We start from the raw sequence: 20,286 nt of genomic DNA on the forward strand, positions 1-20,286 counted from the left end.
ATTAAGATTTGCTTGTAGAAGTTTTAAGTTATCGAGGCCGATAAGACCATCAAATGTTTTATGGAATTTAAAAAGGTAGAATTTTAAATTAATATTAGAGTTAAATTCTGGGAAGATTGGAATTTCGGCACAATATTCCTGTGAATGGTTTTGAAATATTGAACTGACTACAAACGGTTTATGTTTGATAGCATTTTTATAATATTTGGATGCAATTTCGGGGTTAAGAAATGATTTGGTTGCCCCTGTATCAAGAAGAAGTTTAAGGGGAGGATTTTTAATTTCGATATATGGAAGTTCTTTTTTATCTGAATACGAATTAAGTTCGATTACGTTTCTTCGTTTTCCTCTTGGAGTTTTGGAAAATTTACATCTTCTTCTTCGTATTGGGCATTTTGGTAATCTTCTACGTGGTAGTCATCTCAATATGCGTCCTGATTTGGATAGTAGTATGTCTGTTCTCCATAGTAGGCATCGGTATCGTTTTCGTCTTGTTGTTCAATATTGAATAGCTCCTCTACGGTGAACTTTGAGGTGTGTGGTTGCGGTTGCTGCGGCCTAAAGTTTCTGAAGCTTGAACCTCAGTTATGTCCCGTTTGGCGTGTACTTATAGACATCGGTGTTGGTTTGTACTGTTGTGGTGGTCTGCTTGCCCATGGGTTAGGTCTTGGAGTTTGTGTGTTTGCCATGAATTGTTGCCTTGGTTGTTGGAATCGAGCGAGTTGTATTGGCCATCTTGGGGTAAATATTGGTCGGGACGGTGCTGGATTACTTTCGAAAAATGGTTGATGTAACTGTGGCCTGGGCATGAGTTGTTGCCATTGTGGTGGTGTTGTGAACTGCGGCTGTCTCTGGGGTTGTGTGTGGGTAGAATTCTTATTTGGCAATGAAAAATTGGTTGTTTTCTGCAAATACCTAATATTGTTTTCTTCTTGGATGAATTGAAGAGCGAAAGCAAGATTTGTAGGCCTCATTGATCGTATGGTTGATCCCATTGGTTCTCGTAATCTTGCTAAGAACGTAGTTAGGGCCTGTTGTTGAAAGAATTCCTTTTTGCTCCTCTTTACATCTGCATTGCCGGTATGTAGTTCGATGTGATTCGAAATTGTGTTTAAAAGTGACATTACTTTCTCGTGAAACTGTTGAGGAGTTTCGTTGGGCCCTTGCCTTAAGTTTAAAATGTCTCTTGTAAGTGAATTTTCATTACGTTGATCGGCAAAGTTTTGAATTAGTATGGTCCTTATTGTGGGCCAATCTTTACACCCATATACGGAAATGATTTCTCGAGCTCTTCCTTTAATTTTATTCATTACACCTCGAGTTATCATGTGATTTTGGAAGTTATCGGGATTATTGTGATCCCAGAAATGATTAAGAAGCATTGTAGTAACTTTAATGAAGTTGTGAAGTTCATTAGGGTTACCATCGTAATCAGGCACGATGGAAAGATCTTTATTGACGTCGAAAACTAGAGCGGGAGCGGGTGCCACGGCCATAGTATTTAATTCACTAGCGGGAGTAATAATTATAGATGATATATCTAAGCTATTTAAAGTATTATCTAAAGAACTAACGTTGGTTTTTAAACTAAATTGAGAAGCTGAGTTATTTTGCGAAATAGAAGCAGCACCAGGTTCGATAATCGATTCACTAATAGTTGAAAGAGAATTACTAATTCTAAAAGATGAAGCTTGTGAAGCAATTAAATTATGATTAGAAAAAAAATTAAATTTGCTTACAGATAAATGATGATGCTTGGGTGCATTTCTTTTCGAAGGAACTGATTTCTTTTCTTCTTTCGCTTTCTTTTTATCGTCTTTCGTCATATAAATTGATTTCTACTCTTTAACTCTGGATTTTCGTTGACTTCTGGGGTTGAACGGCTGTAGTTTTCCCTGGAAGTTGGTTTGTTCGTAGCGGGTAAACGTTTAAGAACGACGAGGATCTTCTGTAGACTCTCCCACTATCTTACTGCACTGTGCCACTTAAAGGTTTAAACTCACGAAGGTACTTTTTAAAAAGACCCTTTATTAACTTTTACAACTATACTGCACTGCTTTATTGATTGAAAATAACTGAATTTAATTACAATACTATTTCTTTTATATAAAAATTAAATGCTGACAAAACTGTTGATTGGGTTTGCTGACCTCCGGGGTTACTGCACCGTAATTCGCACCAGTCATAGGTCGCTGGTTTTTTATTGGGAACAAGTTTTGTCCTTAGGAAAATAGGTTCACTTCATATACTTCTTTGAATGACCACTCAGAAAACTAGGACAAATAAAAGTTTCGAAAAGAACGTTTTAACAAGTCTATTTAAACAATTACAACGACGTATGTTGGACGTCGATAACTTGCTTGCGATAGCTGATTTATGAAATTTAGTTTGAATTTTTGTGGATAAAACTAGATAACTTGTCGGTGATACAATATTGACACGAACTGAGTAAACTTATTGTTACGAACATGCTTTCGGCATGGCCCATGCAACGGTTGCATTTTGAAAAAGGCATCAAGAAGAACATTCGCGATGTATCGAGTGAGAGAAAGAACAACAGGTCACGTAGGCGAATTAGAGGTGGGACTACTCCAGAATATTCTCGAACGTAATACTTTTGGTATATATATGTAACGATGTTAGAAGTAGAGTTTAGTTGATAAGAGAGTACCGAACTGTAATCTTATAAATAAATATATTTATATAAATTCGAACCGCTCGTTTTATTTAATCTCGCTACATTATTAATATACCGACTGTGTTAAACCTTCTGAGGTGCGACTAGCGCGGATAGGAGCCTAGAGCTCATCCAATGCTGGATTCGAACTGATCCCAACTACCTTGAATCACTACACTCGTAAATCGTTTCTTAAAATTCCGAAATCTCCCCCCTGACCCTTGACGTATGTAAAGGATATGTTTACATTTAAAATACCTTCGAATTTCCTTTCATTGGTAAAATTAATTACCTGAGAAGTTTTCAACTTTCGTTAATATTGGGAATTTTCGAATGACTCAAACCGATAATTTGGAAATCATTAATCTCTTCATTGTTATAATTCTTTGACGATTTTAGAAGCTTATGTCTAGAAAGTTATTTGATTGCAAGCTACAGGCGCCGTACAAATTATTAGATGGTACAAGAGAATTTTATAAATCTTAAACTAATATACAGTGTGATATAAAATAATATGATACAAAATAAAATAAAAATATTAAATATTGTTGTTACGCAACAGTATAAATCTTCCATAATTAACTTGATCTCATTCAACTCCTTCTTAGGATCTACGACATTATTAACCAAATCTGATGGCAAGAGAACAGAAAAAACTAAATTTTCCAAAAGCTATGAAATTAAACCTAAACATTAAAAATGAAGAAAAACAAAGAGAAGAGATAGATGGAGCAAATAAAAAAAAAGAAAATAAAGTTTTAAACAAAAATGCTGGTTCTGGGAGAAAAACAGGTGAAAGAACTAGAAAGCCGAAATCTAACAATTCTATGGATTTAAAGGTGGACGACTACGAAATAGGTGACTACGTCATTGTAGTTTACGAGGAGAAACATTTTCCAGGAGTAGTAGAAAAAATAACAGAAGATAAATTCAAAATCAAATCTATGAAGAAAATAAGTTATCATTAGGTATCAAAAAATTGTTTGTTTAATTGCACCGCCTCAGTACATAAGGAAAAGGGGACTTTTTCTGTACCTGAGACAAATAATTTGTAGGTCTTTTATAGCTCTTTTCTATGCCTCTTTTATATAAAAAATATGTTTATATGCTTCTGTATTTTTTATACCTACCGTGAAAACTGAAAACAATAAAATACATATTTACAAAAAATTGCGTGTACAGCTTAAAATAAAAAAAAGATACGTCTTTTGATATACAGGCCGGAATTACCACTAATTTTTCAACATAGGCCGTAATTAAAGTTTTTTGCATGTTAGTGAAAACAATTTTTTTTTTTTGCGAATAAAAACACATTTTTCATTTTTGTATTAATTATTTTGATAAAGAAAAAATCAAGCTATCAAATGTACTTTAAATCCATTTTTTCTATTATTTCGTTTCCTTAATATTTACGTCTAAAGTCGAATATTCCTTAACTGGGCCGTTATTAAGTCGGTTTTGGTTAATTGATATTCGTTAACTAACGTTCGCCTTAAAAGAAAACTTTATTAAACACCCTTTTTTAATCTAGGTAACTAGTCTACTTCTAGAAGCGGAAAGGCGCAAATTGAGTGTACTTCAAAAAGAACTTCAGCAGGCGCTTGAGGAAGGAGGGTCGATAAAAGCTAAAGAACATCAAAAACAAGAATTATTGGTAGCCATAGCGTAAGTCATATTTTTTTTATACATACCTATATAAATTGCTTTATAATATTTATAAATAAATAAATATATTTTGCTAAACTTCAATATTAATATATTAGCAAAATAATAATAATACTGATTCTGAAAAGCCTATAAAGTGTCTTTAATGAGAACTTTCCGCCATCTACCGACAAATGTCTATATTCACATAGTTTTGTTTTACAGGCGCATTCAAGCACAACATGACCTCCTGGACAAGGAGTATAGAGAACATGCACTAGGAGCGCTGTTATCGACTAATACGAGGGGATTAGGAAAGGTAAGAATAGATCGAAGAAAAAAGTAAATTTTAATACCATAAGTCTCTATTGTACGTGAACGAATTAACTGTTTCATAATTTCAATTAGAACACTTGAAGTGCTTGAGTTTTATCTTTTAATTAAAAATTATCCAGATATTAATTCTTACTTATTTTTTTAGTCAACAAAAACTACAGTATGAAATTCATTATTCTGCCATCGTATGTAAAAAATAAGTATGTGATTAATTCTAAATAAAAAATACCCAGCAATAATTAATAAAGTATGGTCAAAATTTTAAATGTAAAGTTGTATTCACAATATTGAAGAACTTTGTGATTTTTTTAAACTACAATATTTCTTATTTACTATTAAAAACCTTATTTTCCGACAATATTGTATTATTATTTATTATTATTATTACAAGTAAACATAAAGATCTATATAATTAATCTTTCTTACGCAGGCTTATCGATGAACTGAATGGAACGAACATTTAAAATATCCATAAATTAGCATAGAATATAGTATTTTTACTGGGAATTAACCACAATTTTAGTTTAAAATATTTTATTTTTACGATTTCCACTTGGGAAATCGCTTTTAAAAAACTTTTGTTTTGTTACTTGAAGAGAGTTCATTCGATTACATGAAATCAACTTTCACTTAACAGTACCAGTCAGAAAAAGCATATCGTTAAATTTGTCTTTAAAAAGACAATCCTGTACTCATGACAGTAAAATTCTCTCGTTAGTGATCCCACTGTAAATCATGAGAAAGAACCAGGAAAAAAACTCATGGTACCTACTACACCGACATGGTAAGTATTTGCTCTTTTTTTTATTTAGAAAATACAGCCGCATCCACAATAATGTTTACTAGCGGCGCGGCGGCTACAGAATACAAAATTAAATTTTATAAAATATTACTATGGATTTTAAAAACTTTGCAATAGCCGCTGAAAAGTTAGTATCCAATAAATTACTTATGTTGTTAAGTATGTTAAATGCGACACGATAATTAACAAAATGGAGTCATACAATTAAAAAATGGTTAACAGTAACTTATACATTACATGTTTCACATGTTTCACTTATAGTTGGCTCAATTTTAGAGAATAAATAATATAAATGAGTAAGTCTCGTGTGTTTAATTTGTAATCGAGTTATCATCAACTATACTCTTCTGTTTCTAGTTGACAGTTCTCAAGCTGTAACGTCATTTTTAATATGCTTCAGTGACGTTTGAGAAGATTGCCATTCGCTTTTCTATTTTCACTTGACGGCGATCTCCGACTTGGCGATTTCCACTTTGGATACTCGGGTTTTTCTATATGGGCACATACAGCAATTTTACTGGCGCACTGTTCAGTTCTTTCGTTGCCTACAATGCCAATGTGAAATGGTATCCATATAAATCTGATACGTCTGAGTTTTCTTGAGCATACATAAGATCGAGTTTTGTAAGTTTCTCAAGAGGACTTTTAAGATAGATCTGTTTAAGGGTTTAAAGGGCGCTTAGTGAGTCACTTAATACAACTAAATTAAAAATGTTATTAGAATTGATATGCAAGATTTGAGCACTGCATAGAACTTTGCGGAGAAAACCGTAAAGTAGGTTGGGAGACGAAATTGATATGTATTGGCTGGGGTACCGAATGCAGCGCATTCTGTCACACTTGGATGCATGTGTCAAGGTTTTACAAAAATGCTCGTTATGCTGAGTGAGACTTAAGTCTAGATTATTTTTGTTCTCTGCGTGACTATTAATATGTTTGTCAAGTAAGGTTAGGTCAGTATTTATATTTGGATTATTAATTATCCAAGGTGGGGGTTTTTAATATTGGTTGGAAAAGTATTTCGGAATTCGATGTCGAGACATCTTCGGCAACACCGAGACTTGCTCGTAGTAAGATTTTTTTTTGATACTATTGGTAAGGAGATTTATATATTTATTAGTAAATGTGTTATTAAATAGAGATTTGTTTATTATTGAAGCTATTGACGTTGCGTGTGTAAGGAAATTAAGCGATGATATAATGAAGGCTCCTCACTTTCAAAATATAAACTTTCTTCAAGTGATGTTCGAAATGCTCCAAGTGATAGTCTAAGTGCTGTGTTGTGTATAGAGTCTAGCTTTTTTAACAATATGGAGGATGCAGAGGCCTAAGTAATTTTTGATCTTTATTTAAGTTCTTTAGATTGTTAACAGGATAGAGCAATCAGACCCACAGTATCTATTTGGCAATGTTATCATTAGAATAAGTTGCTTATTGATTGTATTACATGTCAATACTAACTGCCTAATGTGTACTTTCCAAGTAAACTCTTTATCAAATATACACAAATTTATATACTTATAAAATATACCACATACCTTAATGATTTGTAGCGTATCGATGTGTTAAAAATTGTTAAGAGGATTGTTATTATTTGTAAGGTTCTTTTTAGATAACATCATACCTACGATTTTTGTAACCGAAAATTGAAACCTGTATCGCGACACCACTCTTCGAGTTTTTGTAAAAAACTAGAAAACTGTTAAAGTTAAACTAATATCTTTGCCTTTTACATAAACAACCAAGGGATTAATATGGTTTTTTATGACAATAAGAAGAATTTATTACTAATAATTAAGGATTGGAGGGTCCCATTTTCTTTCTCCTGTTTTTGGGAATATTCCTTGTTACTTCTTAGATAAACCGAACTATTGTCTGGAACTTTTTTAATAAAATGAAGGTAATTTCCACGAATATTCCGAATATTCGATGACTGTAACTGTTTTAAGATGTTCTATCTCCAACATGAACTGCATCCTTTTCTTAATTTAAAAAATATTGCGATACAATGTTGTTTTGTATCCAAGGATTTATGAATATCACTTTTCAGGTTTAATATTTTGTCTATCCCAGATCGGTTTTGTCAAAAACCATTTTGCTCATTATAAGTAAATTTGTAAATTTGTAAATTTGTAAATTTGTAAATTTGTAAATTTGTAAATTTGTAAATTTGTAAATTTGTAAATTTGTAAATTTGTAAATTTGTAAATTTGTAAATTTGTAAATTTGTAAATTTGTAAATTTGTAAATTTGTAAATTTGTAAATTTGTAAATTTGTAAATTTGTAAATTTGTAAATTTGTAAATTTGTAAATTTGTAAATTTGTAAATTTTTAAATTTGTAAATTTGTAAATTTGTAAATTTGTAAATTTGTAAATTTGTAAATTTGTAAATTTGTAAATTTGTAAATTTGTAAATTTGTAAATTTGTAAATTTGTAAATTTGTAAATTTGTAAATTTGTAAATTTGTAAATTTGTAAATTTGTAAATTTGTAAATTTGTAAATTTGTAAATTTAGTAGTTTGCCCATTGCACAAGCTTGGTTTATTGTTCTACATCAATCAGGGTACAGAGGAGATTTTTGGCAATTAAGAAATCAAGGAATGATAGATTTTTATCAAACAGATGAGTACTGGTGTCGTTGCCAGATGAAGTTAAATCATTGAAGCATATAATTGTTAGCAGACGTACTAAGGCATTTTAAGAAAACAGTATATCTTCAGGTCCAGGATTTGTTTCTTTTAGATCTTTAAGTACGTTGTTTGGTTTTTATAACGTAAGAGGAGCATTTAATGGAATATTGTAGAGAGGTTAAACCTTTCGGCCTCTAGTTTTTTTTTCTAAAAATATATTGTCGAAATTTTTATTGGAAGACATTTCTCTGTGGTTTTCAGCTAATGCGTTAACAATTTCAAGCGAGAATGTGACAATTTAATTGCCTATTTTGAGACTAGATATTTTCTTCTATATTTCTCTACGTATTTTTTCTATATTTCCCTTACAAGAGTGAAATTGTTAATGTTAAAGACATATTGGGCCCAACTGGATTTTTTTATTTAATTTATTAATCGTTGAGCTCTAGCGTTTATTATTTTATAGTTTATTTTATTTTTGAACGTTTTATGCTTTTTAAATCTATTAAAAGCTGTCTGCTGGCACGTACGGCTCCGTTATACTACGAGTTCCACCAAGGGACGGGGGCATGATTTTTGATGGGTTTTGTTTTGCCATTGAAGAGCTTCGTACTCTGTAAGATGACACTTTTAAAAGCACCTTAAGAATTATTTATATTATTGATCATTACGAAATTTTCCAAAGCCTTATCTATATAATTTTTAAAATCGATCCACTTAGCAGAATTTATATTCCATTTGGTCAAAAAAGCTATTTTGCAAGACTGACCAAAAAGTTTTTAATTATAATAAGAGGATAGTCGCTACCATAAGTATACTCGGAAACATTCCAAGAGAGACGTGGAGCTAGACCTGGATCGCACAAACTTAAATCAATCACGGAGGATTCTCCAGGGCAGATGTTAAATCTTACATAGGTGACCCGTCATTTAGAAAATTTTCTAGAAGTTTTCCTCTACGATCAGTACGCTTAGCCAAATAAAGGTATGAGCATTAAAATTATCTACGATGATTACAGGAGACGGTATATTTAAATCTGCATGCGTAACTAACGAACTAGATGGAAGATAAATGTTATATTTAAAAATTGGAACGGAAGCGTTAATCTCGAATGCTATAGCTTCTATGTTACTATAAACAGGAAAATCATTTGCAACCACAGATTTTTTAGTGTGATTTTTAGTATGTTTTAAGTGTCATAAGTCCACCTGAAGAGTATTTATTGTTGTGTAGTCTACCTTTTCTAAAAATGTTAAAATTTTTGGAATTAAAGTATTTTTGGGATACAACATTTGTTTCTTGTAGAAATCTTTTTTCGATAGAGAATAAGTTTTGTAAGGTTGGTAGTCAATGGAAAAATCCATCTATATTTCACTGCAATAGCTTAGTGAATTTTGTTACCTAGATATGGCAATATAAATTTATGGCCTAACCTGAGATGACTCGTTCTCGGATTCAGAGATGTTGTTACCCAAGTGTCGGAAATTTTCTTTCTTAATGAGGTGATATAACGTTTAGTTGATCTATCTTTTAATTGTGAATAGACTTTAGTTTGCTTATGGACTAATCTCAGTAGGTCAGTAGTAATATCTTTTTAGATATGGTTACAGCAAATTTAGTTTAAATGTAGCTACAACAAATGGTTTTTCTGTTTGGCTTGTTTCTGGAGACGCAAGAATATTATTGATGCTAAGTTTTTCTTTGCAAGTAATTCGATAAGACGGTTATGTCTGACCTTATCGAAGGCTTTGTTGTAATCCAAGAAATACATATATACTGGCTGATTAACATCCATGCACCTTTGCACAAGTACATTCACAGCGAACAGGACTTCCCTCGTTACCAGTGCATTTCTAAATCCAAATTGTGTGTCATTTATGTCCTGCTCAAGTTTGTTGTGTATTCTCCGGTGTATAATTTTTAAAAATATTTTGAGCGTATGACTCATTAAACTTATTATCCTGTGGTCTTGGCATTCTTTTGCATTTGGTTTTTTTGGTAATGTTATGAATGTTGACATCAGCCAATCTCTGGGAATGATTCCTGTACTGTATATTGTATTGAATAAGTCGACCAATATTCCAATTAACTGTTCCTCTATTAACCGTATTATGTCTACAGGTATTTCGTCAGGACCTGTTGCCTTGTTGTTCTTTGTTCGCTTTATCGCCTCTAATACCTCATCTTCTGTTATGTGTGGGCCGTTGTCGAACTTTTCCTGCTCTAGTACTATCTCAGTCCGCTCGTCTTTAAATAGCTCTTGAATATATTCCTGTCATCTTTTAAGCCTTTCACCGACGTCTATAATTATTTTGCCGTTTTTATCCAGCAGTATGTTTGATTTTTTCTTAATATTAGTGCCTGTTATTTTCCTAATTTTTTTATGAAGGTTTAAGTTATCATGTTTCTCTACCAACTGTTCAATCTCTTCGCATCTGTCACTATACCATCTTTCCTTTGCATCTCTGATCTTTCTCCTTATTTCTGTGTGTATAATATTATACATGTTCAAAGGAGTAGTGATGCGCATTATAAGATGCTATTTCCAGTTAGCATCTTTAGCCTCTCCTACTCAATTCCTATCCTCACCTCCACGAAGTATGGCCTTGACCACACGGGTGGACCCCGGAAACCTGAGCAACCTTGTTGGAGACTGGCTAACCAACCCAAATGGAAGGCGGGGTCAGGGCGAACGAGGAAAGGAGAACATGGTCCTCCGATCTGGAATTGCCACGACAGAGATAAAACAACTAGAAAACTTGAACTATCATGTAGTAGCCATTTAGGAGATGAGATGGGCAGGGTCTGGAACAATACACATGGAGAAGTCATTAGTACTGTGGTCTGGACATGAAACTCGACATGAAAGAGGATGTGGCTTTGTAATACATGAAAGACTACAATCAGAGTTATTAGACTTTAAACCAATAAACGAACGAATCTGCATCATAAGATTAAGAGGTAAATGGTCCAATTTAACTATATTTTCAGTTTATGCACCAACCGAAGACGCATTAGAGGATGATCAAAATAAATTCTACAACTCTCTAAATCAACTCTACGCAAAAGCTCCTAACCACGATATTAAAATAATACTAGGTGATCTAAACACAAAGGTAGGCACAGAAGACTACGTAATACCGGTGGCAGGAAGATATAGTCTACATGAAGTTACAAACGATAATGGATCACGTTTGGTCGATTTTGCGACAAGCTGCAACTTAGCCATCAAAAGCACCCAGTTCGCTAGAAAAAAGATCCACAAGGCAACATGGAGATCAAACGATGGAAGAACAAATAATCAAATAGATCACGTATTGATTGATGGGAGACATTCTAGCAGCATAATAAGTGTAAGAACTATGAGAGGGCCGGACAGTGACACAGACCATTTTCTCGTAAAGGCCAAGCTCAGAACAAGAATTTCAACACAAACAATAGATAAACACACAAAGATCGAACGATGGAATGTGGCGAAGCCGAAAGAAGAAAATAATCAAAGACACTACCAAGTAGAATTAAGAAATAGGTTTAAGGTTTTGGAAATAAATGAAAATGAAAATATATATCAGCGATTGAACTCCATAAAAACAACTATTACAGAAGCAGCAGAGAAAGCTATCGGAAGAGCGAAAAAAACAAAAAAGAAAAAATGGTTCGACGACGACTGTGAAAGAACTCTAAAAGAAGCAAACAAAAGAAGAATTAATTATCTGTCGAATCCATCAGAAGAAAAACGTATACGATTCCACAGAGAGAGAGCCGCAGCTAGAAGAACACTTAGACAAAAAAAGAGACAATATCTGCAGCAACAAATTGAAAAAGTAGAAGGAGAACACAGACGAAATCCAAATAAAAATTTCTACAGAGAAGTAAGACAACATAAGAGAGGCTCGTACATAAGCACACCCAACTTCGTAAGAGATAAAAATGGAGAAATGCTGGCTGCCAAAAACAAAATAATAGAAAGGTGGGCTGAATATTTTGAAGAGCTCCTGAATATCCAAAATTTTACTGATGAAAACAATGAAAATGGTGGAAACAACGGAGAACATGAGTATCAAACGGTCGAATTAGAAATACCCCTCCAACGATAAATCCCCTGGTCTGGACAATATTGATGCCGAGCTAATTAAAACAGGCGGTCATGTACTCATAAGTAAAATCCATCAATTAATAGAAATGGCCTGGCAACAAGACATAATGATGAGGTAGTATTATTGTACCAATACACAAGAAAGGAAAAAAGGAATCGTGCATGAATTACAGAGGAATCTCACTAATCAACATTACATATAAAATATTGGCTTCGATATTATTAAAAAGATTAGTACCATACGCCGAAGAAATAGTTGGTGACTACCAGTGTGGTTTCAGGCCTGGCAGATCGACTATTAATCAAATATTTACAATAAGACAAATGCTTGAAAAGTATTGGGGATGTAATCACGACGTGCATCAGATTTTTATAGACTTCAAACAGACCTATGATTCAATCAATCGTGCAACATTATGGAAGGCAATGATCGAGCTCGGCGTACCCAAGAAACTAGCTGCGGTAACATAAATGTGTGTAAGTAACTCTTTTGAACAAGTTAGAATAGGGGGAGAAATATCAAATGCTTTCTGCGTAAATTCTGGACTGAGACAGGGACATCCGTTGTCTCCATTGCTGTTTAACCTAGCCTTAGAATATGTCATGCGGAAAATATATCCAAAAATCAAACCAGAGATAACTGCTCGGGGAGCAAAAATCATACTCGCCTTTGCCGATGACGTAGACGCAGTAGCACAATCAACATTAGAAATTAAGAATATTTTCTCGAGCTTTGAACAAGCTACATTAAACATCGGTCTAAAAATCAATGAAGACAAAACAACAAACATGGACGCTACCTAACTAAAAGAAAAATAAATAAATTGCTGGTGTGGGAACGTAAAATTCTTCGAATGATATATGGCCCTTGCAGAGACAGCGTGACAAACGAATGGAGGGGCAGATACAATAACGAGCTAGAGTCTCTATTCGGAAAAGAAAATCTAGTCAGATATATAAAGGCCAATAGACTCAGATGGGCAGGGCATGTGATACGCAGTAACGACAATCGCCTTATAAACAATGTGTTCTGAGAAAGGCCAGAGGGAAGAAGGTCTGCGGTGATACCGATCGTTTTGTTGTGCAAATAGCGAGCAAGAGTGTATGCGCGGAGGATGGATGTAAATATAGATAAGAATAAGAGAGAAAGAATGATAGTAGAGTGGCAGAGAGAATGGGCGAAAGATAGCGGAAAGGGAAGGTGGATAAAGGAGCTTATTCCCGATCTGAGGCCGTGGTAAGAATGTAAGTTCAGGAAACTAGACGCAGTTTCTGACCGGATATGGTAGTTTTGGCACTTTCACAAATAGAATAGGCAAATCTTCCTCGGCAGACTGTATTGTTTGTGGGGTACTGGACGCTTCCGCCCACATTTTTAACTGCCAGAGATGGGCAAATGAGAGGGGAGAGGCGAATGGGTTTCGGGCTGTATGAAAGAAACGTTGTAAACACGTTGTAAACATGATGTTGAGAGGAGAGAAAGAATGGAGAGAAGTACACTGTCTGATTTCTGTGGTGATGAAGAAAAAGGATCAGGAGGACAGAGGAGGAAATTGAGCCAAGGATCTGAAATTTATGGTTAATATTATTTATTAGTTTATGTCCTAACTTCTGAAATAGACGTAATAGGTATGGTTATTTATAAATTTTTAGTTTTTTATTTTAGTTGTTCATTGAGTGGCAAGACCATCTCTCTGGAACGGTTGTTAAGGTTTTAGCCGGAACACGGTTAATCCGGCACTACCCTAGTGTCTTCCGGCCTAGTATCCTACTCGGCCGAATGATGCCAGTGTGTGTTAAAAAAAAAGAAAGGTTGTCCAAACGAATGATAGAAATCTTACATCTGCATATTTTCTAAAGCGCTGAAAACAATTGCTTAATGTTTTGAGGGAAATTGAATAGAAGGTGCTGATGAATAGTTTTCATTAGTATTTGTCTGCAATTGTGCAGGTAGTATTAGGTTCCATTTTAGATTTTAACACGAGACATTTGTTTAAAAATAATACAGATCTGACCAGAATTTAAACAAGTAATATAACTGGAATAAATGTACCTTAGGTCGTACCTTATTAATGGTTGTTAAATTACAAATCAACTAAAAACTGGTTTATCACGTTATAATAATCAAAACTAATACAATGTGTTTACTTAATGAAATTTCGTTTCGATATTTAATAATATATAATTGTTACTTAACTATTTATAAATAAACTGTTAATAATTACTGCACAAGATTTGCAAATTTGCCGAGACCAAAATAAATACGCCTTTTGGTGGCTCATTCAGGGTTGAACTAGTATTTGGTCTTACATTTAGTTTACTTTCAATGTTAATATCAAACTCTAGTTTTATATGTATGTTATTTTAAAACATAAATGCTTGACATGTTATTGACTTACTAATAGTGACATTTTCTTTCTATTGATTTCCTCTTTTAATATTGGTACCCCGATCCGACTGCATTCTGCCATGGAATTTGCGGCGCAATTGGTTTCATTTAACATAATAAGAGCATATTTCATTTTCTTTTCACAACAGTACCGGATATTGCGTCACTATAAATATTGTTTTCTTTCAGATCCACTCTTACTCTCTATTTTGTATTTAAATATTAGCTTTGATACGGAATATCGTGAACTTCAACGAGTGGCCCAAATATGACACTTTCTTTTGCTTTATGCTATTCAAAATTTGTTTCACTGTGTCTGTTCTTTTTATTTATATTTAATATTAGCGCCTAGATATTTAAACTAATTGCCACTAAGATGTAAAACCACACAGAACTTACAGCAAAAAAAAAATAAAAAGGCAAATGATAAGTGAATGTGTTCAAATCAGTACTGTAACGATAATATTTTGCCTACCTCAGGGTAAGAACATAGGGGTAGAAAATTGAGGCAAACAAAATAAACGCTACTTGTGCGAACGGGCACTCAGGGGTTAGTTGGAGAGCTGGGGTCGTGGATAAGTAAAAAAAAATATCAAAGATTGGGGTAACTACAAAAATGAAAACAAAGGGATACTTACATAAATCTCCTGGACAAAAACGAAACAAGATATGGCAGACAAGGTTACCTCTAGCTATTTTAATTCGGACGCCGCTTCGAAGAAAATTTCCTGCTGGAAAAAGAAAGAAAATTTCTTCTTCCCTAAAATCAAGAAACACAAACAGGGGTTAGGAGATTTTTCTATACTAAAATAAACAAAATGGTTGGAGAAACAAATCAAATGTTTATTTTTGTCTTAAACAAACAGTTACAAAAATATAGATGGCATAAAAAAATATACTATAATTAAAAGTTGCAAAATACAAAATTTCAAAGAAAAAACTTACATGTGTTGTCTGTTTACAATGGGATTGCTACAAAAACTGTCAAAATTGTTATTAGATTATTTATCACTGTGGCCAATTGAAAATATTTTAAAGTTTAACCTTTAAGAAATATGTCACAACAAAACAAATTAGAGTTAGCTGTCATATGTCAACATTCAATTCGGATGACAAAGAAACAAAAAATTGACAGCAACCACGCCTAGTTTTACAATATAGTTTTAATTATTACAGATTCTTAAATTTAAATGAAAGCAATTATTACTTTTAGCAAAAAAATGTGTGTTAATTTGGAAAAAATTAATATATGGAATGTTACCTTATTTTCACTTATTTCACTAAAAAAAAAACTTGCTACATCTCTGGGATTGAAACTAACCGGACAAATTCTCCACAGGAACAAAGGAAACCATTTCCATACTTCAGGAACGACGATCTAAGACGTAAATGGGCTGGATCAAGCAGGCAAACGACAACAAAGCTGGTGGGACATCCTATATAATCATTTTCCAAAATTTCTTCAATTCCGGTGTACTGCACAAATCTTATAATGATTTAGTGGTTACTCTATTCTAATCCGCCATATTACGGAGAGTAATTACCACTTTTTACCGGTCTTGAAACTTAACCATTACACAAAATTACCGGCTTGGTGATTAAAAATATCACACGTCCTTTCAAACTCAATCTCCTTCCCAACCTAAACTGTCGCCTTGCCGGTGTTCCAAAACTAGCTGCAAATCACCTCCCTCCACACTTCTTACACCCCGTACACGCCAAGGAACTCACACAAATTCCTTACGACTTGCAATCGTGAAAATTAACCTTGAATCTCTTCCGGAGTTATTGCGTCTCAGAGAGAAAAAACACAAGACTTGCAATATTTTTTCTAGGAACGTTGAACTTAAAACGCCATAAAATATCGATCGTTTTAAAATTCTTTTGCAAACAGAAAAACGAAAATATTCCACCGAAAGGGGCGTACTTAAAGAATTTATATTATAATATAGATATTAAATATTATATTATTATATAGATAGAAACAAATTTAAAAACGCTACAATGCCCCTTCCTAAAAGAAAAAACTCGGATAATCTTATCCAGTTTTTGATAAAAGCAAAACAATAAAAATAAAATCAGAAGATGACCTTTTAAATGAGTCAAGACTTCTTAATAATATCTTTTAGAATGATGGCTAGCATGGGATTAAACAACAAAAACAAAATTAGTTATAAAAAATGGGCTAGCGTGCCATCGATCGCCAGACTCTTTAAAGTCGAGTAGACTGAAATTTATGACTCTACTTGAACTGTAGGTGACATGAGTTTCTATGCCTTAGGGGAAGCTAACCTTATGCCCAGCAGTGAACCTCGCTGACATTCACAGCAGTAACACAAGTGATTGGTCGGACAGGCATAGCCATGTCACCTCGTTGCCTAAACCAAATGTGGTACACAAATCAAAAAAATTGCTCTATACTTAGTAGGTAGGCGTCTACTATCTCCACTATACGCCTAGCGAGACAGGGAATTCGGCAACGGTTCCACAAAAAAATTAGGATATAGACCCTAAGTCTATATACCTACATATGACAAAATGTGATTCTCACATGTGTCTCCAATCAAAATAGGTTACCTGTACTAAAATTATCAAAAGTGAAACAATATTCCAAAGGGATGAAATCAAATCAACATACAAACTTAAAAACAAAGACATGGGAAAGGATGAACTAAGTACTTAAGGATGACATATTGTTCTCATCTGACACAAAAGGCTTTAAATCTTTAATGTGCCACTTACCAAGATCTGAACCATTTAAATCTGACAAACGATAAACCACTGGTGACAATTTTTCCTTGATGGTTGCTTCAATATACTTCGGTGCTGACAGCACAAGACAAAACCTTATTTCTTGTCCCAACTCTATCACCCACTTGAAATTGGACTTCTCTTCTACGTAAGTTGTAACTTCTAGCGTTACGTTCATATCCTTTTCGAAGATTAGCCTTAACCTTTTCAAAAACTTTATCTAGACCTTTGACTTCTGAAGCATACATGTTACGGTCACCTGGAATTATCTCAATATCTTGGTTCTGTTGATCCTTGTGATCAACACCATAATAGTTTCCACTTAAAGGAACATGACGGCCATAATTAAGGAAAGCTGGAGTATATCCAGTCACTTCATGCTTTGCGGTGTTAATAGCTTGTCTGATCTTTGCTAAATTCTTGTCCCAATCTACGTGGCCTTTCACATATGTACGTATTGCTGTACCAATGGTTCTATTGTTCCTCTCCACAAAATTACACTGCGGTGCATATACTGGGCTAAACCATATTTTCTGAACGTTATACCTATTACAGAGCTCAATTAAGAGAGGATTGTTCAGGTTTGAGGCATTATCACAAATCACATATTGAGGAACAGCAAACATTAGGAAAACATCATTTTCCAAAAACTCAAAAATATTCTTAGCCGTGGCCTTTCTCAAAGGTTGGACTAACGTATATTTGCTAAACCAATCAGCAACTACTAATAACCACGTATAACCTTTCTTTGAACGAACAAAGGGACCTATCAGATCTATAGCAACTATTTGCCAAGGAAACTTGGCCTCTCTCTGCTTACCCATTTTACCCAATGGAGCATAATTTGGTGTCTTCTGAGCACCACACACTTTACATGACCTGACAAACTTAAGCACATCAACACGCATCTGGGGCCAATAATATCTTTCTTGAATACGGGACAAAGTTTTGGAAAATCCAAAGTGAGCATACGTAGGTGGCTCATAACAAGACTGCATAACTTCGAACCTTTGTGGTTTGGGCACAATAATTTTCCACTCTTCATCATTAGTCTTAAAAGAATTGGTGGTAGGGACAAACTTATAAACAGAATCATTCTCCACCTTCCACTGTGGAAAATCAAGGGGGGATCGGAGTATCTTTGATCTCAAATTATCGAACCAGGGGTCTATTCTATCTACATCAACTTCTAAATAACAAATCTCTTGGGTAGTTTCTACTGGATCATTGGTGTGAGCTCGAGATAGAGCATCAGGGACTTAATGGGATTTTCCTTTTCTATGAATTAAATCAAAAGTATGCTGTCTTAGGCGCATGGGCCATCTGGCTAATTTACCAGTAGAATTGGACAATTTATTCAACCAAAGAAGTGAATGGTGGTCAGTAATGACCGAAAACTTGACTCCCTCTATGTAACCTCGAAATTTCTCGATAGCGAAGATCACAGCAAGACATTCTCTCTCTGTAACTGAATAATTTCTTTCAGATCTGGAAAGAGATCTACTAACATATGCTATAACCTTTTCTTCACCATCAATAGTTTGTGTTAAAACACCACCAAGACCGGTGTCGGATGCATCACATTGCACAACAAAAGGAAGATCAAAATTGAGCTGGGCTAAAATTGGGACAGAAATTAGAAGTTCTTTAATTTTCAAAAAAGCTTGTTCAGCTTCACTTGTCCATACTACAGGCTGTTTCTTTCTGCGATGACCTTCAAGAAGATCATTTATAGGGGAGGCTAAACTGGAAAAATCTTTAATAAAACGACGGTACCAAGAACACATACCGATGAATCTTTTAATTTCAGTGGAATTAGTTGGTCTAGGATAATTGACCATTGCAAGATTCTTTTCTGGATCTGCCTTTAAAGAATTATTACCAACTACATAACCAAGATACTTTAACTCTGACTTAAAAAAATCACACTTTTCAACATTGATGGTCAAGTTCGCTTCCTTAAGCTTCTCTTTAATTATCTTTAACAACTCAATGCGTTTCTCAAATGTTGGAGTACATACTATAATATCATCTAAATAACAAAATATATAGGGCTCGAATTCAGGTCCAAAAATAGCATCAACAAGTCTTTGTTGAATCTGTGCACTATTGCACAAACCAAAGGGAACCGAAGTGAACTGAAAAGAACCTCTACCAGAAACAATGAAGGCTGTCTTTTTCCTTGAGTCAGGATGAAGTGGGATCTGCCAAAATGCTTTTCTCAAATCAATAGAGCTAATGCATTTAGCTCCTCTAAGCAATGACAAAATTCTGTCTATCTGGGGCAAGGGGTAACTATCATGAACTGTAACTTCATTCAATGAACGACCATTAAAACAAAACCTATACTCTCCTGACTTCTTTTTAACTAACAACACAGGACTTGACCATGGGGATTGTGCTGGTTCGATTACTCCTAAACGTAACATTTCATCTAACTCTTCATGTAGAATTTTATTCATGTATGGGGACAAAGGATATTCTCTTTTCTTAAATGGTTTAGCATCACCTGTGTCAATAACCATTTCTATCTTGTTGGTTCTTCCAATATATTTAGAACTAGAGACTTCTCCAAAAGATTCTACTATTGACTTTGCCATATTTTTCTCAGAAGTAGACAATAATACAAAGTTTCTATTTTATTCTTCCTTTGGGAAGAATGCCATGTTCCATTTTCCAAGTTTAATAACAGCGAAAACTGCTGCATAAAATTATTTCCCAAAATGAAATTGTAAGGGACAGAAGGTACAACAAAAAATTTCATCATATGACAAACACCATCAGCCTCTATTGGAAGATATATGGTACCAACAACTGATTTATTCGAACCATCTGCTAAGCAGACATGCTTAGTAGATGTGGGATTATATTTAATTTCTTGAGAATCCAAAAATTTAACTCCAGCAGCACCTACAACGGATGTAGAGCAACCACTGTCTAGAAGAACTACAAAGTTTA

The 20,286-nt window shown here is 34.0% G+C and overlaps 1 protein-coding gene across 2 annotated transcripts in view; it reads left to right on the top strand.

Annotated features, from left to right (window-relative positions):
* Positions 1-20,286, top strand: part of LOC140443479 (ras-GEF domain-containing family member 1B-like) — a 1,395,894-nt gene that overhangs the window by 640,636 nt on the left and 734,972 nt on the right. For both annotated transcript variants that reach the window (XM_072534788.1, XM_072534789.1), the window contains exons 3-4: positions 4,209-4,342; positions 4,547-4,640. In XM_072534788.1, the coding sequence (XP_072390889.1) occupies positions 4,209-4,342; positions 4,547-4,640 (228 nt within the window). The remainder of the gene's footprint in view (positions 1-4,208; positions 4,343-4,546; positions 4,641-20,286) is intronic.

This window comes from Diabrotica undecimpunctata, chromosome 6, assembly GCF_040954645.1.
Source record: "Diabrotica undecimpunctata isolate CICGRU chromosome 6, icDiaUnde3, whole genome shotgun sequence".
Taxonomy (NCBI): domain Eukaryota; kingdom Metazoa; phylum Arthropoda; class Insecta; order Coleoptera; family Chrysomelidae; genus Diabrotica; species Diabrotica undecimpunctata.